Consider the following 27,834-nt stretch of genomic DNA (forward strand, 5'->3'; position numbering starts at 1 on the left):
ATTCATTATGCTTTATGTAGCATGCGACGTGTCAGAGTAGGGGGTTTTCATGATTCTGAATCCAATCCAATCATTAGTTTTGCACAAAAAAAAACACTCCTTGGGCTAAAAACGGCCAAGCCACTTGGCCCAAAATGTGCTGACCTCATCATATTTGTGATGACGGCTATGGCCGTTGTTAGCCAGAGGAGTGTTTTTTTTGTGCAAAACGAATGCTTGGAATGGATTCAGACACGTCTGTTAGTTTGACACGTCACATGCTACATAAAGCACAATACATTTTTGCCTTAAATAGGATGTTAATGGTATTGTCACATATAAACCCCTATAAAACCCCTATTGCTCAATACAGACAGCCGGTCAGCAAGTGGATATGCCAAATTTCCCACTCCACACCCCCAGCTGCCGAACTATTCCTTTCTCCTCTCTCTCCCTCTCTCTGTTTAACATGCACATGCTTACATGTGCACGTTCCCTCAGTACCATTTATCATTCCATTTGGCCATTTGTGCTCTGAAATTGCGTACAAGACGGTACAATACAATACACATAAACAGAGTAAGCACTGTATATCTTACAAACTCTGGAGTCTGAAGCATATGCTATAGCCACAGTAACAGTCAGGCAGAAGTCAATCTGTCATCTGAATCCTCAGAAGTGAGTTTCAACAGTGTAGGACTTTGCAAAACATAGACATAAATGGGTCTATGGCTATGGGGCTCCACTATGAATCATTTCCCACACACGGAGTAGTTTAACTGTAACCACTAAAGGCCATTGAGCTGAACATTTACTACTAGTCACTATATCATGGGATGAAGATGCTATACGGGTCATTTATTCATTCCTTGGAGCTGCTTCTCTACATATAGACCTACTCAATTATAAATACAAATGTATAGATTCATTTAAGTTAAAAAAAATGCCCCGACAATGGAAGGTCATGTCCAGGCCAGGGGGTGCAGCTTGGTCACATGGCTCCGGAACTGTGGTTCCCAAAGCTACTCGTTTTCTCTTCTTACATATTCCACAAAAACATACTCGAGTACAATTTGTTATTGTTCGGCCGATTTGCTCGTCTATATATGACGTACATTTTCCCTTCATTGTCAATGGCAAATATAAGACGTGTGGGGACAAAAGCTGTACATGGGGCGGCAGTGGTTCAGGGGTAGAGTGACCGGATGGAAACCGCAAGGTTCCTGTTCGAACCCAGGCTCCCCCACAGTTAGTGTCGAAGTGTCCTTGAGCAAGACACTGAACCCCTAATTGCTCCCGATGTGCAGGTTGCATGGTTTCCTGCGGCATTGGTGTGTAATGTGTGCGTGAATGTAATGCACAATCTATGTAAATCGCCTTGGATAAAGGCACTATATAAATGCACTATTTAACATTTATATAGGAGGGGCTAGTGCTCCTCAAAAAGGGCATGTTTATAATATATTGAGTGGTGGGTTGAAGTCATGCCACTGTTCAATGAAACAAGTTTGCGCAGCATGTCTGCCTCCTGGTGGTGAACCATGCTACCACAACAGATTGTACACACTATTACACTAATACCTGGGTGATTCATTGACAACAAGACACAATATATCTTTACTTTTATTCATAAAATATAAAATCAGCTCTTAATGATCACATACAGTACAAGGGTCTTCCCTGCATGTCGCCCTGGTCAAAGTTTGTTGGCAGCAATGACATAAAACCAAGAGTAAATTATGTGGAAACACAGACATGGTCACTCGTCTCTCATACGGAACAAATACAAACACCTTCTCTTAGGCAAACATACTTCACAACTGAAATGACACGGATAAACGTCTATCAAGTCACATATGCAGTATCAAAAATTCTATGTCCCTTTACAAAGAACTACACATGGGCTCTTTTTTTCTTTTTAACTCCGTCTCTTCCAGTCTCAAGTGTTTTTCTTTTGTCTTGTACAGTCCATGTATATATGTGAATCTTGTAGTGGCTAAAGTGCATCATCATTTTTTTTAGAGACCCCCAGGGTTCCGTGGTGTCAAAGGCACTAAGATGTGTTCTTTCTGATGGTGTATGACAGATTGTACTGGTCTGGGGGGTGGGGGTGGGGGGGGGGGGGGGGTCCTCTGCAGGGGCTCAGAGGAAGGAATGAGCGTTATTGATTTAAGAATACTCCTCTGTGAACCTCCGGTGGAACGCCTTCACTTTGTCCAGGAGGATCTTGAGCTTTTCTGTTGGTGGCAGGATGGTCATTCTGTATGGGTGAGAGGGTGGGAGGGGACAAAGATCAGGGTAATCATATACAGCTGCGTTGGTAACCATTTACACGTCACATGCTTTGACGACAAAGCACAGCATTGATGACGACGAAAAGGGTAATGCAGTCAACTGAAGGAGTAAAGGGCCCATTTCATATGACTAGCGTCAAGGCAAGGCCTTGCACATAATAAGGGACAGGTTGAAATTTAACTAAGGGTAGCCCTGGAGGAAATGTACAGTATATGTGCCCTGATATAAAATACCATCACCCTCCCTCTGAATGAAAATACAAATCCAGTCCCCTCCCCAAGTGATTAAACAAAAATGAAGCACCGTCCCCTAACATGACATATAACCCCGGCAACATTATGCCTAAAACCCTAATCTTTATTCCTAACTTAAAACATCAGTAGAAGTAGCGTTTTTCTGAGAAAATAAATTGTCCGCGTTCAGATTCGATCCTGTCACACAACAAAGGCCCATTATGCTAATGACACTAGGCAGCTTTGTAAAGTTGTGTAGTAGGTGTGAAGTGGTGTGTTTTACGCACAATGCACAACTGCACGTCCATGCATGTCATAGATTGCCAATCCATGATAGAAAAGAGTTCAGACATTTTCGCCAGCTCCCGAATTACAAACGAGAGGGGCGAGAGAGACACGGAGAGAGGGCACGCGCGAGGATGAAAAAAGAAAACGTCCTGGTAGTAGCATAGTCTACTTTTTCATTAATGCCGTTTCTGTCGAACCTTGCTCAGTATAAAGAAAGTGGCCAGTGATGTGGATAGGATTAGGACTGAGACAGACAGACGACAGGCAGACTTGTCTGTACTCTGGAGCTGCTGCTGTAGACTGTAGTGTGTGTGTGTGTGTGTGTGTGTGTGTGTGTGTGTGTGTGTGTGTGTGTGTGTGCGTATAAAGAAAACCGCACACGCCAACTGTCTGGATAGGCCAATCACAATGATTGACACATAGGAACAATGAGAAACTGTAGCCTCGCATAAAGCCAGCCTTCATCAGAGAAACTGCCCAACAGCGAGGATGTTGTTGGGAAGTGATTCGAAGTAAAGAACACCTTTTTGCAGGAACCAATAGATCAGTACACTTCCCCGAGTTTGAAGTAAAGTTCTTTTTTTTAATCATAATCATTAAACATGGCCTTGTGAAATCATTGGCTTAAAAGGTCAGAACAAACATCCAAGTTCATATTCGTTGAACTTTGAGCGCTTGTGCACCACCATAGTGCACCACCGAGGGTTAGCCATGCGACGGGACAGGCTGACACCAGTGCTGAGAGGGATTTTTTAATGCTCGTCATGTGGTAATGCTCTTTGGTGTTTTAAACATCATGTTATAATTTAGCTGTTGAAAAATAGCAGATCTACGAGCTCCTAGCGCCACCGAGTGGCGCGCTAGGAGCTTGTAGGTCTGCTATTTTTGGAAAAACGTGAAAATGTAATGCAAAGCTTTCAATATATTCTTTCAGAGTTTTTAACTCAAATATTAGCTTCTGGTGGGGTCCCTGGAACAACATATTTTCCCGATGGGGGTCGGCGGCCAAATACATATATTTTTGGGGGTCCTTGACGTGAAACAGTTTGAGAACCACTGCTATTGTATTTTTGTTTTTTTTCCGGCTTAAATGGCTCGAAAGTGCACGTGGCCCACCGATTTGATTGCAATAGTGTACAGTACACTGTACGACCTCACTGGCTCAACCTCACTCACCTCAATGTTGTTCAACAGAGCATGTTTCTTTTAATGATTACTTAATTGATCGTGTTCTGGCTTGGATCAATGGCACTGATAGTAGTGCACCATTTATCAACAGTAACAAGTTTTTAAATAAATAATTATGAAGACAGTTGTTTTTTTGACATTCATTTTGTAATATTAATGTTATATTATCATTACAATCGTAGTCTTTTGGCCAATCATTTTATTTGGGGGGCCCACTTGCAATATCCTCCCAGCCCACAGGTTGGGAATAAAATCAGTGGTTCCCAAAGTGGGGTCCGGGGACCCCCTGGGGTCCTTGAGGGAGTTCCAGGGGGTCCCCAGCTAAAATAGTTAGGAACCAAATGGACCCTTATGGGTCTGTAACTCAAAGAGTGTACAAATTAAACCAAATGGACCCGTTTGTACACAGTTAAATTAACATTGATTTTACAATAAAAATTGGGGTCTCGAGAGATAGAAATGCCATTAAATGGGGGTCCGTAGCCTAATTCATGTCAAACTGGGGGTCCTTGAAATTAAACGGGTCGCTGGGATATCTCTTAAAAATCCACGCACTAATTAGTGTCAATTTGAGGGTCCTTGACCTTGACATGAAAAGGTTTGGGAACCACTGCTCTAAATGATGAATACCTGAAGTGGTAGGTTCCTTCCTTCTGGCCGAAGCCGCTCCCGGGGACAAGGCAGATACCAGTCTCCTCTAGCATCTTCATACAGTAGAGCATGTCTGGAGCCTGGCCCAGCGCCTGCACACAATGAACACAACATGGAAAGACATGTCATGAACGATCTCACAATGGCACTGGATGTTCTATTAGCTACAGCTGGGTCGGTCGTTAAGATTGACCAGTTGATCCTTTGATGATACACCATCCAAACACGCTCAGGTTTATTACTGTGAATGTGTGTGTAACCCAACAATTCATATTAAATTTTGTCCAGTGCAGATTTAACACGAATAGTCCAGGTGTGTTGCCACCAACCAGAATGAGTTTGAGAACAGACACCATTTTTTCTTCATGTGGAATAGAAAATATATTCGTTTCATCAGCAACAATTATTGTACACTGTACAGTGAAAGGGAATTGGAAACACACGTTCGGACAAACCACAAATCATTTTACAAGACTTTTCCAGCTGACGCAGACCCTCGGAAAAAAACAATTCTAATTAGCAGCAGGAGGAGATCGTTGTGAAGGTAGATCTCAGAAGCCTTGGAAAAAGTAGAACTCATATCATGCCTGAAAGGTTTGCACAACTCTGACCTAAAAGTGTAATTCTTCCACTAGTATTTGCAGATATTTAATTAGCTTTCATTCATATTAAAGGTACTTAATCATGGCAATGTCGGTCAGTCCCTCAACCAACTTAGTCCCAAACTAAACAAGACCGTGCCGAAAACGACTGGCTGGACTACCATGGGATTTGCTGTGCAGCTTCATGCTCTCTGGAGAATGAACCCTATTCATTGATTTTGGTGACCCCCTGCCATTCCTTTAGCACAGTGATTCTCAAAGTGGGGTCCAGGGGAACCCCGGCAAAATATGATTAGATATATCGAAATACTTTTAACCACTTTAACCCTGGTTTGCACTCTCGCTATTCAGAAATAGCTCATTAGTGAGATTGTATATCTGCCGTTTTCAAAAAAAGTTTTACATTTTATTTGGAGAAGAATCAGATGTCTTTGACCGAAACGTTGCCGAAATAAAGTTCTTATTGCAAGTGCAGACGGCGTGCGGGTCTTTGTGCACTGTGTGTGTGTGTGTGTGTGTGTGTGTGTGTGTGTGTGTGTGTGTGTGTGTGCGCAATTTTCTGAGTATTTGTGAAGAATCTGGAATAATTTCCTCTAATCATGGCACAAATATTTTCAGATGGGGGCATGTGGCCAAATACATAAAGAGTTTGAGAACCACGGATCTATAGCAACACACTTAGGCCAACATCTTCACTTGCACACAACATCTCTCACAATCTAAAACGGCAGATTGCTGTGAAACTTGTTGACCACATTCATGCTCCAGCTCTCCACAGTCACAGTGAATATGGTGAGTATTAGACTGACCTTGGCTTCCTTGATGGCCTTCTCGGGGATGGTGATGCGGGGGAATGAGTACATGGCGCCCTGCACAGGGCTACAGCTGATCCCAGGCACTGTGTTTAGAATCTCCTGCGTCAGCTGGGCCTTCTCTGCCAAGACCTTTAGGGTGGCGGTTCGCTCCTGGATAAGGCAAGAGAGACGGCGCAAAAGAGGACGTATAGAACCAGAGAGAGGACAGAAAGGGAAGTTTATCACAGAGAAAGAGAAAGCAATAAAGAAGAGTTAGGAACTAGTGCTAGTCTGTGTAAAGATACAACCGCAGTGATGATAATTAAACACCACTGAACAGATTTAACAGACTTGATTACTTAAGCCTCTCACTGCTTGCTGTAAAGCAGCATCTGCGAAGAATAATTGCAAGCATATTGTTGCTGTTGGGTGAAACTCCAAAACTTGGAAAACATAACCTGTGCTCCTGTTAACACTTTTCACTGCTTTAAATATTTATAAAAGCCACAGACAAGACCACTTTAAAATGTCACTATGTTTGTGCAAAGTAGAGCATTCATTTGTGAAGAAATAAAACACATGATAAAAAGTTGAAATATGGAGACGCAAGGTGCAGACAGCGACGATAGATAACAAGCATTTGTGGGGATTGTGAACGAATGAACCTTCATGAAGTTGTCATAGGAGGGTTCCCCAGGCTGAGGGGAGTTGACCACCAGATCCATGAGGGCCTGTCCAGGAACGGGGGGACAGAGACGGACCGACACCAGCTTGGACAACTGGTCCTTCACCTCCGCGTCCATGTTGATAATCTCCATGTAGCCCCCTCGGAATCCACACCTGGATATTATTAAGGAAACGATGCTCTGAAGTGAACTCCTCAAAAAACAAACAAAGTGCTTAACCCCATTTTAGACCTGAGCATGTATATGTGTCACATCAGCTTTTAACCACTTTAACCATTATTTTAAACTTTAGCTATTAGCACATATGCTATCTTTGAAAAATTGTGAACATTTGAGCAAATCTTTAAATGAATATATATATATATATTTTTTTATACATTTGTAACTCAAATCTTTGCTTCTTGGGTTCCCTGGAACAAAATATTTTGAGAGGGGGGTCCGTCAGCCAAATACATAATTCTGGGGGCCCTTGACATGAAATGGTTTGAGAACCACCGACATAGAAACAGATTTTTTTTTCATAAAACTGTCAGGATTTAGAAGACATTTAGTCAAATCTGGTGTCAGGCCTAAATGGGGTTAATAGTACCAAGCAAGATGTTGAAAACCACTTTTTCCTATCGGTGATTCAACTGTGACCTGCACAGGGGAGGGTTGTGTACAAGGAGAGGTTATATAAGGGCAGTGTTTTGATTTTGTGACCTGGTCCCCAATACAACATTTCTGTCGTTAAAATGTTAAAACAAATATGCAACATTAAAAAAATTCTGTGCCTTTATTTAGATAGTATAGTCGAGTTAGATATCACTTGAAACATGGAGAGAGAGAGTGGCACGCAGCAATGTTTGTCGGGCTTGGGAATCGAACCTGTGCCTTAACCACAGCCTGTTTTTTTTTTTAAAGCAGATCTACAAGCTCACAACACATTGCATCGTGAATCGTGATGCCTTGCCTTTGTGAGCTTGTAAATTAAAGTGGTCAAACTTATTTTGATGCTATATCAACCAATCTTTTGGTTTGACTGATAACCCATTTAGACCTGAGGATGATTCTATAAATGCTTTCTAAATCCTGACAGTTTTCTGAAAAACCCATGTTTCTATGCCAGTGAACTATTTCATGTCAAGGACCCCGGAAATTATATGTATTTGACCACCGACCCCCATCTGAAAATATGTTGTTCCAGGGACTCCCCCAGAAGCAAATATTTGAGTTAAAAAAGTTCGCTCTGAAAGAATATACATTCAAAGATTTGAGCCACATTTTCACGATTAAAAAAAAATAACAGACCTACAAGCTCGTAGCTCGGCACTCGGTGCTGCACTATGAACTTGTAGATCTGCTATTCTTCGATAGCTAAAAGTATAACACATTGTTTAAAACACCAAATTGCGTTCCCGCCTTAAAGTAAGGTGACTTACTCTCCCATGTAACATTTCGAGGTAGAGTGGAAGGATGCCAGTTCCACTGTATCCGAGTATTCGGGTCCCATCTCAAACAGTACCTTCTTAAAGGAGTGGAACTGGCAACCGTCAGCATACACATTATCCTGGTACACCTGAGTGACAGGAGAAGACAGGAGAAGACACAGTAGTAACATGCTGTAAAGCAGTGTAGTGGAAAATAAAACCTCATAGTGTTAAGTTATTGATGGTTAAACCACATATACAGTATATAGCCCTACTTTGTCAGACAACAAATAGCTGATCTACAAGCAGTGTTGTTTTTGGCAGGAAATTTCAATTTTAGTTTAGTCATAGTCTTTGGAATGAAACTTCATAAGATTTTAGTCGACTACATTTACAGTTGATTTAGTAGACTAAAATGTATTTTGGCGGGCCTTGACGTCGTCATAATGGCTGATTTTACACTTGCTGAAAATAGCCGATCTACAAGCTCCCGACGCGTTGTGAGCTTGTAGATCAGCTATTTTCAGCATGCAACCAAGTGTAAAATGACCTATACTGGATCTCTTGTCCACTAGATCCCTTCCTAACATTTTAGTTTCGTTTTTATTTGTTGACCAAATTGTCCAATTAGTTTTAGTCTCATATCTTAGTTTTCATTTAGTTTCCATTTAGTTTGTCAGTGAAAAAAGGTAGTCGACGAACATTTTTCGTCATAGTTTTAGTCGACGAAATCAACACCGTCTACAAGCTCACACAATGCATTCCAATATGTTGAGAGTGAGCTTGTAGATTGGCTATTTTCTTTATTTTTGACAAGATAATGACACGCACAAAATAGGGATGCCAGCATTAAAGTGCTTAACGTACCTCATCAGCCATTAGGAAGAGGCGCTCCTTTGCAGCAAATCGGATCACTTCCTCAATGCATTCCCTGGTCTGAACTTGACCTGTGTTATAAAGGAAAAATACTTCCATCATACCATGACAGGTTCTCTGAAATAAATCAGGATGAATGATAAATCCTTTGCAGCGCTCCATAAGGAAATCACCATCAACGATGACACTGGTAGGCATGTTTCTGAACTGCCCATATCCCATCGATCGGACGCAGAGTGAGTAGACAGAAATTGTGCCATCAGTAACCCATTTAGACCTGAAGCCGATTTAAAAAAAATGTCTGAATCCTAAACGTTTACTGTTTCTTCTATGTCAGTGGTGCTCAAACCTTTTCATGTCAAGGAGCCCCAGAATAATCTGTATTTGGCCGCAGTGTGGATAATCTGGATATTATGAAACAGAAAATGAAAGGGCCTTTTTATTTGATTATCAAAATGAACTACGGAAGGAAATTATATTTACAGGGGACAGCTGACTGAAACACAGATGTTATTAAAGTTAAACCCCAGACAGAAAACAATATCTTTGGACAAGCCAAAGTGAATGAAAATAAACATAACCTTTCCTAATGAGCAAAACAACCCCACACAGCCAGGGACTACTTTAGGCAAGACATTTGAGATGAGTCAGTGTGCTATAAAATACATTAAACTAATACTATAACAACAATGACAACAATGACATAACTTTGAGAAATTATTACCACATTTACCAATATTTAGTGTGTGTGGTTTTCTATGTCACGTAAGTTCCATGCCTCTGTAAGTCATTTTCATATCCTACCAAAAGAAATAGAATCCAAAGAAATCTAACAAATCACTGCAGGGGCGGTGATGAATAACAATGAATACCGTAATACATTACAACATTATTACGACATGTACAACGCCTCCGGAGCTGCTCTTGCCCCATTAAGGAGAGTTAGAAAATGAAAGCGGCTCAAAACAAAACTGCACAGATCTTTAAGGATATTATGAAATGATCCACATGAGTATCAAAACAAAACTACCGATGGGAAATACATTTACGGAGGACAGCTGACCACGCCTAAAGTAAACTGTTAGATGTTGTTACTGTTCAAAATTATTTAATGCATCCTCTCGTAGGGTATAGATATATATTGGTATACAGGGTTTTCGGTGGTAACATAAATAATGCACCGTCTCAGCTCAGTGCAGAAAAACAGATCTTTTAGGTGAAACCTACCGGCACATTCAGGCTAATAAGGGCATGTAGAAACATAATGTGGAGGAAACTTACAAACATATTACTGTCAAAATAAAGCTAAACTAAATGAAAACTAAAACACCCTCGAACTGCAGTATTCTTTGTAAAAATGGTCAGGACGTAGTCAGTGGGCTAAATATGCAAGACCATTGGCAAGGCCCTTTAATTAGTTTAATACACAGAAATAGAAGCGATACACTTGAGACAATACGGTGCAGTGGTGGGAAAAGTACTCAATGTTTTACTTAAGTAAGAGTATCAACGCTGCAATGCAGATGTACTCTGTTACAAGTAGAAGACTCGTACGCAAAATGTACTCAAGTAAAAGTACAAAAGTATCAGCATCAAAATGTACTTAAAAGTAGTAAAATAATATTGCAGAAGGTCCCATTTCACAAGTTCAAAATGTGTAAATATCTTTTGAAAATAGCCGATCTGCAAGTTCACAATGCGTCCCATTGTGAACTTGTAGATTGGCTATTTTCAAATGGCCGAAATGTATATAGGGCTGGCGTGGGAATTGCGTCTAATCAAAATTGAAATCTACAAAGTAACTACAGTTATCCAATAATTGTAGAGTAAAAGTACAATATATTTGCCTCGAAGTCGAAGTTAAAGTACTGGAATTTGGAAATACTCAAGTAAAGTACAAACACCTCCAAATTGTACTTAAAGCACCAGGGGCGCTGGAAGGTATTTATACCAGGGGGAGCTGAACATTTTTGGGTCTTATTCGGGTATAATTGGCCTAATAATGACTTATTTAGGACCTAGTTAACCGAGTTAATCATAATAACAGTATGTGACTCTTATTGTGTTGTTGTTTGGGTTAGATTTCTTTAAACCTGGTGCAGGTGAAAGTAAAACTACAATAGGTTTTTGCTGTCTCGTCATGTTGTGTCTATCTGTCAACTCACTCGCTGTGCATTCTGCATTCAGCACGCTCTGATAGACATGTCACCAGCAGGGGGTGCTGGAGCACCCTCCGCACCCCCCTTCCAGTGCTGATGTAAAGCACAGTAAACGTACCACGTTATTTTTCCCACCACTGACACAGTGACACACGGACCAGGCTTACCGGTGGGGTTCCCGGGGTTGATGATGCAGAGAGCCCGCGGGTTGCAGTGGCGCCTGGCCTCCTCCAGGGAGCGCTGCAGCTCGTCGATGTCCATGCTCCAGCACGTCTCCTCGTTCAGGTAGTAGTTGATCTGCACGGCGCCCAGCTCGGCCAGGGCGGCCGAGTACAGCGGGTACTGGGGGATGGAGATCATCACACCTGTGCGCGTGGCACCCTCGCCGCACACCAGTAGCTTCAGCATGGTCTGGAGACGGACGGACGGAACCGGAAATGAGTGGTAATCCTTTTCACGATACTTTTTTAAGTAAATAATACGTCAATAAACCCCCGTAAATAATACAAGTATACAAGGTATACTAGCGTAGATTCATGGGTGCATGCATGCGTTTGGTCCGATGTACTGGCAGTCCGACAGGCATTAGTCCCCGACACCCTACCCAAAACCCAACCCTATAAACCTAACCTCACAGGAAGCCAGGGGTTGGTTTTAACCTGCCACTAGTTAGGTTTAACCTGCCACTGGTTAGTTTTAACCTGCCACGGGTTAGTTTTAACCTGCCACTGGTTAGTTTTAACCTGCCACTGGTTAGTTTCAACCTGCCACTGGTTAGGTCGGTAGTTTGTGAAGTTATATTTGTCTCCATTTTTGAATATAGGAACTACTTTAGAAGTCTTCATACTGTTTGGGAAGACAGTCCCCAGTTAAAAATGATTGATTGCAGATGTGAATGGTGCAACTATACAATTTATGATGTCTTTAATTAGTGCCATATCTATGTCTGTACAGTCAGTTGACTTCTTGTTTTTGAGCTTCCGGACAATTTCCAGGATTTCACTTTCGTTTACAAATTACAATCCTGATGAAGATCAAGTTTGGATTCTGTATTGATTATACTTTCATTTAGACCTTCACTATCTCTCTGCTCTGGGATGTTTTTTGCAAGAGCAGGCCCGACATTTACAAAGAAGTTATTAAATTAATTTGCTATTTCTATGGTATTATTTAAAATAGTGTCATCTTTAATAAAATGATTTGGGTAGTTGTTACTTACCTGGCCCTTTTTAATGATACTATTCAAAATCTTCCATGTACCTTGGATGTTACTTCGGTGCTGTTCCAATTGTTTATGATAATATTCCTTCTTTTTATATCTTATAATACTAATTTATTTATTTTTATATGTTTTATAGCTACTTTCTGCCTCCTTTGTTCTATGTTTCATATATAATCTATATAATGTGTTTTTCTTTTTACATGCATTTTCAAGGCCCTTGGTCATCCATGGTTTATCTTGCTTAAGTTTGTTCTTGAGTTTGGACATTTATGTATATATGGTCAATCAATGTGGCTGTATCTGTTGTGATTCTACTTGGTTTAGTGATGATTGGGAAATGACCTTTACTGTACATTCTGTTGATATAATCGGCTGTTTTAGCATTCCCGTGAGGGTTCAAGAGGTCAATGTTAAGATCACCAGTTAATATATGTACCTTGTTGTTTATATTATCGAGCATGTTATGTGTTATCAAGCTTCAGATTAAATGTGTCTAGACAGGATCCAGGTGTTCTGTACACACAACTTATGATTATGTTTTTAGAATCTGCCACATCAATTTCAATGGTTACACATTCCATAGTTCCATCAATGGTGGTTGACATTGATGGGATCATGTTGCATCTTAAAGCCGCATCTACATATAGTGCAACTCCCCCGGATTTTGAGTTGGTCCTGTCCATTGTGTACAATTCATATCCCTCCATTCCCACATCATAACCTTTTTCTTTTTCTAACCAGGTTTCGGAGACCGCTATTACGCTGAATTTGTTAAATTGACACAGATATTTCTCAATTTCTTTATAGTTTTTGTACAAGCTCCTGCTGTTGAAATGAATTATTGAGAAAGCACCTTCTGTTTTGACCTCTTTAAATTGCTTATCAGTATAGTACTCACAGGTATTACTAATCCTGTTAAAGAAGTTGTTTTCCGGATCTATATCATTACCAAAATCGTGGATTTTGTATTCCATGTGATCAAAAGTTTTTAAATTTAGATTTTCATATTTTGAATATAGTAGATGTATGGAATTACTCCCATTGTTAAGATTAACAGTGGATTATCATCATCAATGTCCCTAAAAGGGAACTGAACTTCATCCTCATTAAGTGTCATTGATTAACAAAAAAGCCTTAAATAAAATCATGACAATCAGCTTGGGATTCCAACAATCCGCATTTTGCATATACCTGCACTCACGCACGCACGCACACGTCCGCCCGCACACACCGGCACACACACAAGCCTGCATGCCCATACCAGCACGCACAAGCACGCCCGCGCGCGCACGCCCACACCAACATGCACACCTGCACGCACGCACGCATGCACGCACGCACACAATAATCGCCAAAAAAACAGCTATTTGTCCATACAAAAAAAGTGAAGAAAGTTATAAAGAGGTCGTTGCTAATTCCAGTCCACAAAAAAAGAACAGAGCAAAGTTTCGGAAAATGTGTAGAAAATGTGTCAAGTCCAGACCCCGAAAAATAAATCGCTGGGACAGAGAGAGAGAGAGAGAGCGAGAGAGACAGAGACAGAGAATGCAGAGAGAGAGCGCAAGCTGCACCCCAACGTGACGGCATAGTTCATAGTTCGTACAATCCTTCCAGAAAAAAGAAGAAGACTCCATTGCGCCAGGAATAAACCCGCGTACCAATACATGCATGCAACCAAAAATACAAAAAAGCTAGAAAGGCACGCAAAGTTTGTCACGCTCAGAGCTAACGCTCGATGACACGTAGTCCTGCCTGAAGCTCCAGCCGGAAGTCAGTCACGTGACGTCAAGGCTCTGTCTACTCGGTGTCTACAGGATTTTGGCTGCAACAACTGAACATTTGTTCAAAGATGAACCTGCCACTGGTTAGTTTCAACCTGCCACTGGTTAGTTTCAACCTGCCACTGGTTAGTTTCAACCTGCCACTGGTTAGTTTCAACCTGCCACTGGTTAGTTTCAACCGGCCACTGGTTAGTTTCAACCGGCCACTGGTTAGTTTCAACCGGCCACGGGTTAGTTTTCATCATCATCATTTTTCGACCGTGGTCGAGATCATGGATTCCACAATGCTACGCCAGACTTCCCGGTCCTTCATTGCCACCCCCAGTTCCTGCCTACTGAAGCATGTGTCTCTAGTGATGACATCAGGGAACGACAGCTTTCTACCTCTGGTCCGCCCTGAGGCAGGACTCCAGAGAAGAAGGGAAGATATAACCTCATTGTGAGCTCTGTAGCAGTGGCCGGCAAACTGCGCTCTTCTGGATCGGACCAGTGAAGAAACACGGGGAAGGTTGACGTATATTAGGTTAGTCGATGGGTGGCTCTTCCAAGACAGATTTTGCGCTCTCATTAGAAGGCGGGTGTGGTTGGCGGAGGGTGTGTAGAGCCCAGGATCACATTAGATCATTTACATAGGGGTGAAAAATGGGTTACAAAATCGTGGGATAAAAATTATAAAATAAGAAGGCAGGTTGTAAGTGCCATCTAACCGATTCTCTTATTTCTTTGAAAGTGTAGAATCGGCTCAACGGTTGTCCTAAATATCTTTTACTTTTAACATCTTACTAAGCTGGGATGACCAGATCTTATGCATGTCATTGCAGGCTGACCAGGCCAAGTCCTTTTGGGAAGAAGATATATATGAACCCAAATACTTGTAGTCATCAACCCGTTTCAGAGGAGTGTTGTTAAGTGTTTTTATAATGTGGTTATTGTTAACCTGCCACGGGTCAGTTTTAACCTGCCACGGGTTAGTTTTAACCTGCCACGGGTTAGTTTTAACCTGCCACGGGTTAGTTTTAACCTGCCACAGGTTAGTTGTAACCGGCCACGCGTGTCGGGAGCGACAGTGTTGTCGGGACTAATGGCTGTCTGACTGTTCGTATGTCTAACCAACGTATGCACCCCTAAATGGATCACACATCAAACTGCCTTTCAAACTAAATAGGACATCAACTCAAATATAGTTTCAAATAAGAGCTCTTTTTTTGTACCACAATGCCATCGCTAGCCCCTGTGGTGAGGTAGATGTTGTCCGGATCACAGGGAATGCCGCCGTCCCGACGCTCAATGTAGCCGGCCACATCCTGGCGCACACAGTCTATGCCCTGACTGGCACTGTAGGCGCCTGAAGGGGGGCAAGAGGGAGACATTTGCAGAGATTAGGACATGTCACTTACTCATAATACAGTATACAGTTTGTAGTCCTCCTGAACCCCCGCAAGTGAGTTCATCCCCATTCCCTGTAGCCCTCTATTGCAAAGCACAGGTGCAAAAATGCACAGCACGACTTGGGTTTGGCTCCGAGTGTGACCCTCCAAAACGTGCTGACACACGCATTACGCACCCATGCTGCTTCCTCCACAAGACTGCAGGATGCGCCTTGCTCTACTTTTGGCGTCCTCTGGGAATGTGTTGTCATTTAAGAGCTCCGGGTAGGAGCAGAGAGCCAGGACCTGGAGGAGGGAAGATAATAAAAGAGAAAGAGAGACACAGGAGACGGAAGGAGCCACGTTTAAGAACCTATAGGATCTGCAGTGTGCAGAAGATACTGATTGATGGCTCTTTTATCTACAGCAGAGAAGAAAAGCTTCCACAGAAGAACGAAAACAGAACAAAGGCCCTATATTTAGATAATGCACAGTAGAAATCCTGTGTTAAATGAACAACTGAGGATTCTACTGTGGGAACAGGAGGCTTACAGTAGGTACAGACCTAAGAGCTGGCGACAAACGTCTGGGAAACTATTCTGGAAAAAGATTAGCAGTACTACAGACCTGACGGAAGAAAGTGATTGGCTGCTGGCCCATGGCGTGGGCATCGCCGATGTTGGCCTTGATGACTTCATCGAAAGGTTTCTTCACTCCCTGAAGGACAGAAACAGAACAGATCAGCGTGGGAAAGGTGCAGAAACAAAGTAAATGGAAATGGAAAACAGCATTTTAAACCACATGCACCCTGCAGTACATGCGGCGGAAATGCATTGCTTGGCGACGTGTTGTGAGGTTGTAGGTTGGTTATTTTTGGTGAAGAGATTTGGTGTAGAGAGGTAAAATGAGGGGGTCTAGTATAGACCCCTGGGGGACTCGGGTCAACTAAGTATATAGGATTTATGTGGTTAAAGTACTGTGTGGCATTATAAAATACAGAGTTGTACAGATACCGATACTGGTATCGGGTACTCGGGCCAATACCACCATCAAGTACTCGTACTCGGTACCGGCCCCAATACACTGACCAGAGTACCAAATATTCAATTGACACTAGCCTGAAAGAAGGCATCAGGAGAAGTCTGACCCAACACTGCAGCAAATCGCCCAAAACAGCCTATAAGATCTATAAGCATAAATGACAACTGACAAGTGTAGGGCTGACATTGAAATTAAATTGGAGGTAAAACAGGTGGTTACTCAACAAAAATGACAAGTACTCGTATCGGTACTCGGCATCAGTACTAATGATTAAGTATTTGTACTCTTACTCGATCTGGAGAAAAGAAAATTGTATCAGGACAACTCTAATAAAATATGTAAATTAAAGCTACACTATGTAACTTTCCTGTTCTTACCACTGAGCCTGCTTGCTGAAGGCAGACATTGAGTTTTGAACACAGGTTCAAAATTGGTCTCACTCAAACCATAAACAGGGTCATGTCAAAGGTTCAAAGGTCAAAGATCTAAATGTCTCAATAGAAGAGCAGGTAGACCAAATATAACCACCCCAATTGTATAAAAGGTAAATTATATTGTATTAATATACTCCACCATACAGATTGGACAAAATAACATTTTATTCACGCAAAAAAACAGCTTTATCATACACGCAGAATATAATTTTATCATTTATAACATTACATATCCCAATGTTATAATTATATATGTATAATACCGGTATGGAACTTCAACGTGAACATGATGAATGCATTGTATGTCTGAACAGGGTTAGAGATCTGAAGTCGTTCTGGAATTTTCTATTTTTACTCCATGTTGGATGACCTCTGTCTGGACACAGTATTCCAGACATGTGACAGTCTCTCTGACCAATGCCACAATGCACAGGCACATAATCAATCATTGTTTGGCATCCCACAGACATCCCGCTATTGGATAATAGTCCAATAAGGAATATTTTAGATTGGAATAAAGATGGTCCTTGATTAAAATTACTCTGTAAGGTGGACTAATTAAAATGGCTGTTATCGATTTATTTTATTTAAAATAAAACATTTGTATGACATGCTGTTTAATTCATAAACAGACTCGCTTGTTTGTCATTTGGAAACTGCTTCGTAATTTGGAAATTGGAGTTTTATTAAGCCATTTTGGGGCGGGAACCCATTTTGGTGTTTCAAGCATTATGTTATACTTTGGCTATTGAAAAATAGCAGATCTACAAGCTCATAGCGCGGCACCGAGTGCCGCACTACAAGCTTGTAGGTCTGCTATTTTTGAAAAATCGTGAAAATGTAGCGCAAATCTTTGAATATATATTCTTTCAGAGCCAACGTCGGCAGCCAAATGCTGATATTTTTTGGGGTCCTCGACATGAAATATTGAGAACCACTGATATAGAAACATAGGTATTTCAGAAAATTGTCATGATTTAGAAGACATTTTTTTAATTTCGACGTCAGGCCTAAGAGGAAAAAAGCATCCCAGAGGGAGAGACATAAATCCTTCTAATTTAACCTTGCCTTAATGGGTCTCCTTGGCCTTTCAAAATACAGTATAAGTGGTCTTCAGCCAGCAGAATAGAGTTGCTCTTCTCCTCCATTCACCCATTTTGAGTAACTTAATGCTGCATTTGTGGTTGATTTTGTTGTACATTATACAGACCTCCCACCATACCTTCCACTTATCCATTCTCTGACCAACACCACTGACTAACTGACTATTGCACCATATTAGTTTATCGATACCTTTTATTATTTTAGGTAAAGCCAAGAGCTGGGCCATAACCACAAGTATTGCACATTCTGTTACTGAGCGAAATTACTTTTCAAAAGACATACACAAATCCGCTCTAAATAAAAGTACTTATAAGGCGATGTAATTGCCTGAGTATTGCACAGAAAGCAAATCACTCCAAAGTGTCCAAAGAGCTTGCCCATAATCTACCTTCTCAGTCTCACTAATCGCCTAGAATCATTGGTTACCAAACTGTGGTGCGTGCACCCTTTGTGGTGCGCAAGCACCTTCTAGGGGGTGCGCGACATGAAAAGGCTAATGGTGGTGCTATGGTTTTATTTTAAATATATATATGCCATATTCAGGTTCATATATATGTGCATATATGTGGATAAATAGGAAGTATATGTCTCTATATAGCTTATGCAATTTATATTTCCATATGGGGGGTGCGTCAGCTAGGTCGGGAGAGAACAGGGGGGTGCATAGCCAAAAAGGTTTGGCCATGTCAGACACCAACATACTTCACAGAGTGACTTCTTCTTCTAACCTCACTCATAGTGACCTCAGATTACACAGCTGGGGGAAAATGATGATGATTTACAACAGCAGAGCACGGGGGGAACTGAATGTGTCAAGGCAGATGGAAAAGTGCTGGTTTAGAAAAAGGAATTCGGAGAATTCACTGTCACGCTGTGTTACTTCTTCCTAGTCTAGCAAAACAAAAGTTACGCAATTCAACTGTGGAGACAACAATGCAGTCACATGCAGACAGAACTATTACAGATGTTTCGACCAGGATGAGAGTACGCACGCACACACACACACACACACACACACACACACACACACACACACACACACACACACACACACACACACACACACACACACACACACACACACACACACACACACACACACACACACACACACACACACACACACACACACACACACACACACACACACACGCCAGATGTTCCAAAAAATGTGACAGTGACAGGCCACAAGAGTAACAAACAGTGACTCTCTGTAATACAACATTCACAGCAGCATCTCTGTTTGTTCTAGCTACAGGGGCGAGGTCCTGTCCAGTCCAATCCAGTCCTCGGAAAATAATCTCCTGCTCCCTCATTGGCCACGCGGCAGAGGTGTCTCTCCACCAAACCCTATCACGTCTCTCGGTGCAGGGCTCCTCCCGTTCATGCTGAGGGGACCCTATTATAACGAGCTGTTTTGTACAGAACAAAACCAGCCTCGCTCTGACCCTGAGAACTTTCTCGAAGGCTTGTGCCTTTTACAGAATGTACATTTACGCTGATAAAGACTAAAAGAAAAAACCTAACAATAATCACTGTGAAAGTGGATGCTCTTGTTGTAGCCTAAATAGTGACTGGGATGCTTGGGCCAGCACTCAATATCATGGCTTATTATGCCCTTGACCTTCCAACACTGCTTCTCATCATATTTGAGACTAGAAGTTTAAAAGCTAAATCCGGAGTGTACATTAAACTCTGAGAATGTACAAATGGAACCTATTTTCTACACACTTTTACAGTGTAATTTTGCATGCAAATTAGAAAAGAAGTCCAAAAGTGATAAAACTGATCCCTTCACAAACAGAATTATTTCATTGCTTTATATGGAAATGTGTAAATGTGTAATTCTAGCATCATTCATCTTTAGAAGTTTGATCTTTCAATGTTCTGTTTTAACACATTTGAAAAAACATTGCAAACCGTAAACATTATGTGACAGTGACAGAAGTTGTCCAATCATTCCATCTCCCATGGTTAAACTTGGGGGCATTTCTCTTCATCACTAGCTGCTCATTAGCACAGAACAAAGGCAGCCACTGTACATCCTTTAGCACACAATTTGATTGGTGTAGAGTCTGTGGCCTCCATTCACAAACACGAGTAAACGAGAAACATTCAAATGTGGCATCGTCTTACGGCTGGGACATGTGTTAAATGCTGACGAATAGTTGTCATGAGAAACCAGATTCAGAGCTTATCGCCGGTGCACGATATTGGCTGATAACAGATAACCTATTTTTCCGTGGTCGTACCGATATTGTAAGTTTATGCTGGGTGAACAATAATGCAGATTAAACATTGCTTTGTTATGACCTGATTTATTAGGCCTACATTTCGTAATGTTGCATTATTCAGGTGGCTTATTGAGTTTGGTTATTAATCGATTACGTTTGTTGAACCTTTTACTGCTCCTGGTATTGGTGATGATTTGTATTGTATGTCTATGGTACAAGCCACCAATGCTTTGTTGTGTTCTCTTTTTAGCATTGCTCGTGTACTTGCTGTACTGTTTGCAAAGTGTTAATTGAGGATCAATCAATAAATGTCACCTTCAGAGACGCCTCAAACTGGTTGGCACATACAATTACCGGTATGTCTCATCCTGAAGTACCAGTGCAAAGTATTGGGAATTGTTTTGGTATCTGTCTGATAGAATAACTTTCTTTATCGTGGTGACTAATATATTGTGTATTTCTACTCTTAAAGTGGCTTATGTACATTTCCTGTGGAGATTCCATATTGAATGACATTCAAGATACGAGAAAAGATGAAACACAAAATAATCTTCTGTAACCGAGGAACAAGAGAGTTGGAAATATAAAGAGGGTGAAAATGAGGTTACGGTTAGGATTACAGTTAGGATTGCAAGCGTATTTGTGCCCGAGACAAATGACAGCAAGAGAAAGAAAGCTTTATAGTCTGCGTTCCGTTAGTAACCCAACACCACACAAAGCTGGCAGGTACTCCTAAAATAGAGACAACTAGGCTGCAGAAATGTGGCCCAGCTTGAAGAAGCACAACAGAAATGGCGTAACATGAGGAGATTGGCCACCTGTTGAAGTGCTGATTGATAATACTCAAATTCCTCTACTATATCAAATAAACAAACTATTATGAAAGACTAAAAGGAAACCAATGCCTATCTGCTTGGCACTCAGCATAAAAGGCTGGATTGGGAGTAAATCCCTGCGACATACTAACGCCATGTTAGGGGACACACTGGGGGGTACGTACATCATGACTGGGGGATACACGATCAAGCTGCCTCACGCTGCAGAAACAGGAGTCAGTCTGACCTATGGGCAAAGCATGGGAATATGTAGGTGTTTGGATGCAATGGCTTATTTACTGGGTCCTGTGCTGAAAGACAGATGAGCAGAAAAACAATGACTTGCTCAAGGTCAGTTAACTATTTTTGTTTTCAACAAAACAATATCAAGTCAATTACAGCTTTTAAAAGAAATGTAATGTCCACGACCGTGTTACCGAATGGACAAACACATTTCTTCTGCGTTTTTAAATAGCATCTTAAACCTTCACATGGTAGGTACTAGGTTACATAAAGAGAGAATAAATGAGAGGGGACTTTGGCTCAGGCTGTAGGTGAGCAGGGCTTCAAGACAATAGAAAAAACTTGAGTCTCAGGCCAGCGTACCATCTGGATAAAGGTCAATGTTGTAATTACTTTCTCCCCCTCGGCCATCAGTGAATCTTTCACCTGGCTGGGAAAGACCTTATTCACATGCTCACCATTTCTTAAATAAAGCACTTAAGAGAAGATGCATTGCACACTAGACCGCACTCAGTACATTGAGCATTTGTTTCTATGACAACTTAAGTGGCACGAGAGAGGAAGAGGTCAGAAAATATTAGAAACTGCCTGGTGCAACACATTTTTTAATTCATCAAACAAAAAGACTGAGAAGTTCATGGATGAAGTGATTCAACCAGAGTTTTTGCAGGAAAAAACTTAGTGTAGGGTGACGGTGCTACTTAGTGGTGCATTCAATGAATCGATATGGCAATATATCGATTGAAAATCCGGACGATAGGTGAATCGATCGAGAGGCTGCTGTATCGATACACCAATAAAGGCCATGAATTATCTGGGTGACGCAGTGTTGCCAAACGTACCTATGTTTAACGTTATCAAAGCACCCCATGCAAGTTGCAATGCACTCCCTTCCCAGACCCCTTATTAGGATGTTTAGACATTCATTTTAATTTAAAGATCTCTGTGAGCCGGAAAGTGCTTTGTTGTATTTGTGCAACATGGTCATTCTTTTTTAATATAAGATATATCGTGATGCACATCTATCGTGAGATTGCAAACAATATCCACCACTAGTGCTACTGGAGGTGGGTGCACATGCTTGCACAGTGTGCACACTGGGCACAATATGGACAAAAACATGTCATGTCAAATATCTCAATAGCGATATACAGTACTACAAAATATGACTATGGGTTCACACTTATTTATATATTTAAGTGTGAAAACTAAATTCTTCACAAAAATAAATGCATAATTATTACAGGTTATTATTCCCTCGTTAAATGTCTGACGTTCAGTCACAGTGCAGTGCAGTCTCGTGGTGCGACTAGACTGAACTGGTCTGGCGGATTCCCGCAACCATATGGGTGGTGTCATAAAACAGGTAAAATCTACTTGCGTCACACTTTCTAGGTAGGGTAATATTTATGCCGCATATGCAAATAGATGCAAGATAATGTGAGCACTAGTGCACATAATGTGAATAGCCTGACTCATCTCTTAACTGTTGAGTGTACCACCACAGTTCTCATTGTTCATTAATTCCTTTGGGAGTGAAACGAATGTAATCAAATATACCCCCATTTGATTACATTTGTACACTCTCCAAATTAAATTAATACTAAGGATTGATGGGTATTTTCTTAATTATGATTTATTGTTTCATATTTTATGTTCACATCTTATTACTATGTTAAAAAAGACCTTGTAAATCTTCTTGTATCTGGTGCACAGGACTGCCCTGTCACCCAGTGATGTCATATCAATATTTGCATGTGTATTCATTCCACTATCAGCTGTCACCCACTCCAGATTGACCATTGCACCAAAGGGAAATAACTTTGTCCTTAAAGATGAGGATAAAAATACACTCTCACCCCATGAGATAAAGAGTCATCAACAGAATCCTAATCACGGAACGTGATTAAAGTCAAAAACAGGATTCAGGCGATCGGACGCCCATGACAGCTTGATGACACCTTACTCTGATGGGACCTTTCAACCTATTGAAATGTGACAGCTGAATTCTGAATCTATGACATGTTTTTCAGTATATGTTTGTGCAAAATTATGTGACTTTCATTCTCTCACCGCTATTCTTTCCATTTGTACACGCTCTAGATCTGAAGAAAAACTAACTAAACTTAAGAAATACTTTAATACTTCTTGTGTCAAAATCCTTTCAGGTCTTTTGCACTACTCTAAGTTTCACTAGAGTTCCTCTTTTGGGTTTTTGATACTTTGGGTTCTCTTTTCCAGTGAAGATTTATAAGGTTGAGGTATCTGGTCTTTTTGGCTATTTTAATAGCCTCACTCTGATTTCTTATCTGTCAACTTTTTCTGAAAAGTCGCTATGGTTCGACTGGGACTTCTTGATGATCAAATAAAAACACCACCAACTCCAGTGGTTCCCAAAATGTTTAGCTCCAGACCCAAGAGAGAAATGTGTCTCCCAGGGACCACCCAACCTACTGAAATAGCTTACATGAGCTTGTAGACCTGCTATTTTCACAACTTGTTAAGTATCGTATATAAAATGTATGGAATTTATTAGATTTTTTGAAAATCTTTTGAAATTATATATATATATATATATATATTTTTTTTTAAGATATTTTTTGCGGCTTACGCCTTTTATTGTTTTTTTGAAGGGACAGTAGGGACAGTAGGCTGACAGGAAACGGGTGAGAGATGGGGGAAGACATGCAGTAAAGGCCGTGTCGGGCTCGGGAGTCGAACCCGCGGCACACTGCGACTGGATTACCAGTCGAGTGCCCAGACGGTTACGCCACCGCCTGGGCCGAAATTATATATTTTGTTAGGATATGACAATGGATGTTATTTACTTAGTTGAGACCCATAAAAATGGGCCTGTGACCCAAAGGAAGTAAGAGATTGTGGTTACTGGTTACTGTTTGAACAGCATTGCCAGGTCAGATGGTGACGGTTGACATTAACAAGACAGACAAGCAGCTCAGTTTGGACTTTCACCTCTTACTTGGGTTCTCTGAATAACAGCTGTGATCACTGATAAGATCACATATAAGGGAACAAAAGCAACGAAAGCGAGATAAGGAAAAGATGAGAATAATTATCTTTAAGAGTGACAAATTGCTCATACATAATTTAGTGTTTCTCTTTTGGTGCGTTGTCAATTGTAAACACATGACATGACAAGGAAGTGGACCAGACATCAGCACGTCCACAATTAGCCTTTACCTAATTTGTCTCACGTGTCAGAAACCCAAACTTTCCTTGATAGCTGATGAGCAAATTAATGTTGTACATTAGGTTAGGTTTATGCATTGTACATATTTCCCCCCACCTCCAGTTTGGAGGACAATGACTCTCAATCTCTTTGCAATCGTTGTCATGAGTTGAAAACCTATATAGCTTATTACTAGGCTACACATATACAATACCTTCATCCTAAATACATTCATGTTGCAGAGCCACATACAGTAGGCTAAACTGTTATTGCAGTCCACTGCTGCTGTAGCTACAAAGGCAATATAATAATAAGAACTGTATTTATACAGCACAATTGTAAACTGAAGTCACAAAGTGCTGCACAGAATAAATACACATGAAAGACAAAAAAGCATGACAAACAAAGAACAATTTAAAAGGATGCTAATACAATGAGGACATAAGAGGCAAAAAAAGAGCAAATAGAATTCAACTAGTAAAAGTATAGGGTAATTCCTAGTATGTGGTGCCATTTGTGTCCCCAGATCATAATACAGCATATCTTGTCTAAAATAAGCAAAAACACTAAATCCAAAAAGCTTATCTTATACTATTAAAGGTTTTCCCATCATAGAAAACATATTTGTACATCAGATTGAACTAATATAATCACTTTGATTTGAGTAGATTGAGTAAATGCCATGTCTCCTTCAGTTACAAATATATCTAATCAAATTCAAACAAAATCTAATATTTGAAATTATATTATATAGTATAGTTCTAATGCTACTTACCAAATGTTATTGCGATAAACTGTAATTGTGATTTTTTTTTAAAGGTCCCTCACTTTACTGCCCCCCCTGTTCGCTGATGCAAATCCACCTGTTATCTGGCCAAATGACTTCAGAAAGTAGCATATATTTTTGAGAGGAAACACTACACAAGAATAAGTATAATTATCACTGTTAAATAAGCCTTTTTTTCAATATTTTAGATTGAATTACTGATGTGGTAAAGCATAAATGTCCCCCGTTACGCTAAATAATAGAGGAAATTGATACATTTTCATAATTTGGAAAATATGGTTGATAAATATATTAAAATCTTACTCTGTGTTTACAATGTGATACCATATTCTTCCTTACATGAGGAGTAATGGCCATCTTTAGCATAAAATGTCCCCCTGATACAATTTACAATTTAGGCATTTAGCAGACGCTCTTAATCCAGAGCGATTTACATTAGCCTAAGCAAGAACAAAGATGACACTGTACAATGTACAGTGTACATGATACAGTGTCACTGGATATTTACATGGAAAGATTGGAATAATGCATTCCAATTCCATAAACTGGACAAATATGTTTTTCTGACCGCTGAATGTCCTCTTTCAGAACATAAAAAAATTCTGAATATTTTGTTTTGAAAAGGTTACTAGGCTGAAATGGCACCGAATAGTAGGAATAGCCATAGATATTAACAGAAAACTAATTTGAGTTGAGACACTAACTAGTTGAGACACTGCATTACCCAACATCACCGAAAAATGTGTTCACTCACTTAACTCACTGTGGACAGTATGTGCTGCTGGTGGTATTATGCAATGTAACAGACCAGCGTGGCACACTGGCTGAAATGCCGGGTAGACGCGCCTTGCCGCCTTACCAGCACAGCTTGAAAAGCCCTTAAAGTTTAAAGTAGCTATGGTTCTAATGTGTATAATATAACAAGCAGGGTAGGAAGAGATCTAATAAGACGGTGCATACTTTAATATATCTACCTCTTTAAGCTCCTTCTCGATCTGCACGGCGCGCTGCACAATGGGTCCGCGCACAGCATATTCAACCTTCTTCACGGTGGGGTTCATGGTGTCGAGGGTCAACACCTTGCCCCGGGGCGCCACGCCATTCTCGGCCATCCTCTCCTTGGCGATTCCACGGAGCGCCGACAGGGCTCTGGCAGGAGAGAAGGAGGGAGGAATCATTGAACGGACACCCGGGCCAGGGTGAGCGGCGGCGGGGTACTGCGCCCCGCTGGTGCCGGCGCCGCCGAGCATCATATCATTCCGAGCCCTGGACAAGATACGAACGCCTCGAGACGGTAACAGTTGTATCCGCGAAGCTGACATGATCGTGAATTACTGTCACAAAAGTCTTTGTAAAAATGTAGAAAAAAGGGGTAGTTAGTTTGTTGTTGTGCGCAGCCTGGCGAACACCGTCGCGCTGTAGTTCCACTCAGGACTGTGCCCGTTGTGCAAAAAAACTAACTTCTAACGTAGCCGCGCAGACCTTTGAACCTTCCAAAAGTAACAGTGGACGCGGCTTCGTTCAGGAGATCAGATGATCATACGCGTTTGGCAGACTGACCCGGCCCCAAACAGTGTTTGCACCTAGAATGACACTGAACTTGTGTCTTCTTCTTCTTCTGCACGCATGGCTACTATATAAGGGGGAGTTGGACAGAGAAGAGAACCCCCTTTGTGTGGGCTACTACTACTACATTCCCTTCCCCACCCCCTCTGGTTGTATTTTCCTACGCACCGTTAGGTTGTCAATCAGGGCCGGTTCACTTCTCCGGTTACCGGGAGGCAGGGTCAGATATGTGAAGATCAGGGCACTGATGAGGGCAGCGTCAAACTTTCTCTCTCTCTCTATCACTGGTCTGTGGTCTCCCTTTTCTTTTGTCGTGGACTCGTGGAGCGCCAGCGTGCATGCTCTTGATTTTGGGAGGAGACATGCTGCTCTGCATAAAAGAGCCTACTCCTCCTCATTTGGCCATGAGCCAATGTAGTAAAGTTCCACAAGCAATGCAGACAAGTAGCCTGCAGGTCTACTCTTTAATGCACTTACATTTGTAATACATTTGTAATACAATTTTAGGTTTCATCATCTTTTTGTTTTTGTAATTAATCCCTTTCAAAGGAAATAACAGGGTGAGGGTAATAACTTGTTAACCCCCACCCCCCCCCCCCCCCAATAGGCGGCGCGCGCATACACACACAGCTAGGAATGCTGATGCAGAGCGAACCTGAGTAGAAATAGGGTCACCTCCCTGTCATTAGTCCTCTGTTAAAACTGAAGCCTAGGGGGATAGTCTCTACAACAACTCTACAAAGTGCTGTTTACACCCAGAGCATACACACAAGACATATGTACCGGTATATCAGCAATGGCATACAAAGCAAATGGCCTCTCTGGCCATTTTTAAAACCTCACTGAAAACGCACTTTTATTCTTTGGCTTTTAAAACAGCATGAGACCTC

General features: G+C 41.2%; 1 protein-coding gene across 2 annotated transcripts; it reads right to left on the bottom strand.

Moving 5' to 3' along the window:
• Nucleotides 1-1,587: 1,587 nt before the first annotated feature.
• Nucleotides 1,588-27,251, bottom strand: gpt (glutamic--pyruvic transaminase). Of its 2 annotated transcripts, XM_083781860.1 has the most exons (12): nt 27,113-27,251; nt 26,353-26,527; nt 16,158-16,247; nt 15,728-15,836; nt 15,375-15,508; nt 11,328-11,571; nt 8,993-9,072; nt 8,138-8,274; nt 6,696-6,870; nt 6,046-6,201; nt 4,614-4,726; nt 1,588-2,239 (listed from the first exon to the last, which is right to left on the bottom strand). In XM_083781860.1, the coding sequence occupies exons 2-12, from the start codon at nt 26,488-26,490 to the stop codon at nt 2,149-2,151; spliced, it is 1,467 nt and encodes a 488-aa protein (XP_083637986.1). In that variant the 5' UTR covers nt 26,491-26,527; nt 27,113-27,251; the 3' UTR covers nt 1,588-2,148. The 2 variants fall into 2 exon arrangements, with proteins under 2 accessions (XP_083637986.1, XP_083637985.1); XM_083781859.1 differs by lacking the exon at nt 27,113-27,251 and having other exon boundaries at nt 26,353-27,094.
• Between the last annotated feature and the right edge of the window lie 583 nt (nt 27,252-27,834).

The sequence above is a fragment of the Protomyctophum parallelum genome, assembly GCF_964188405.1.
Source record: "Protomyctophum parallelum genome assembly, chromosome: 14".
In the NCBI taxonomy this organism is placed as follows: Eukaryota; Metazoa; Chordata; class Actinopteri; order Myctophiformes; family Myctophidae; genus Protomyctophum; species Protomyctophum parallelum.

Bases quoted from the DNA above. Each gene is read 5' to 3' on its own strand.
- gpt (XM_083781859.1), bottom strand. From the start codon at position 26,700: ATGTCAGCTTCGCGGATACAACTGTTACCGTCTCGAGGCGTTCGTATC. The intron at 11,572-15,374 runs GTACAAAAAAAG...GTCCGTCTCCAG, and splicing joins GGGCTAGCGATGGCATTGTG to ACCATGCTGAAGCTACTGGT. The intron at 6,202-6,695 runs GTTCATTCGTTC...TGCCTTATCCAG, and splicing joins CCTATGACAACTTCATGAAG to GAGCGAACCGCCACCCTAAA.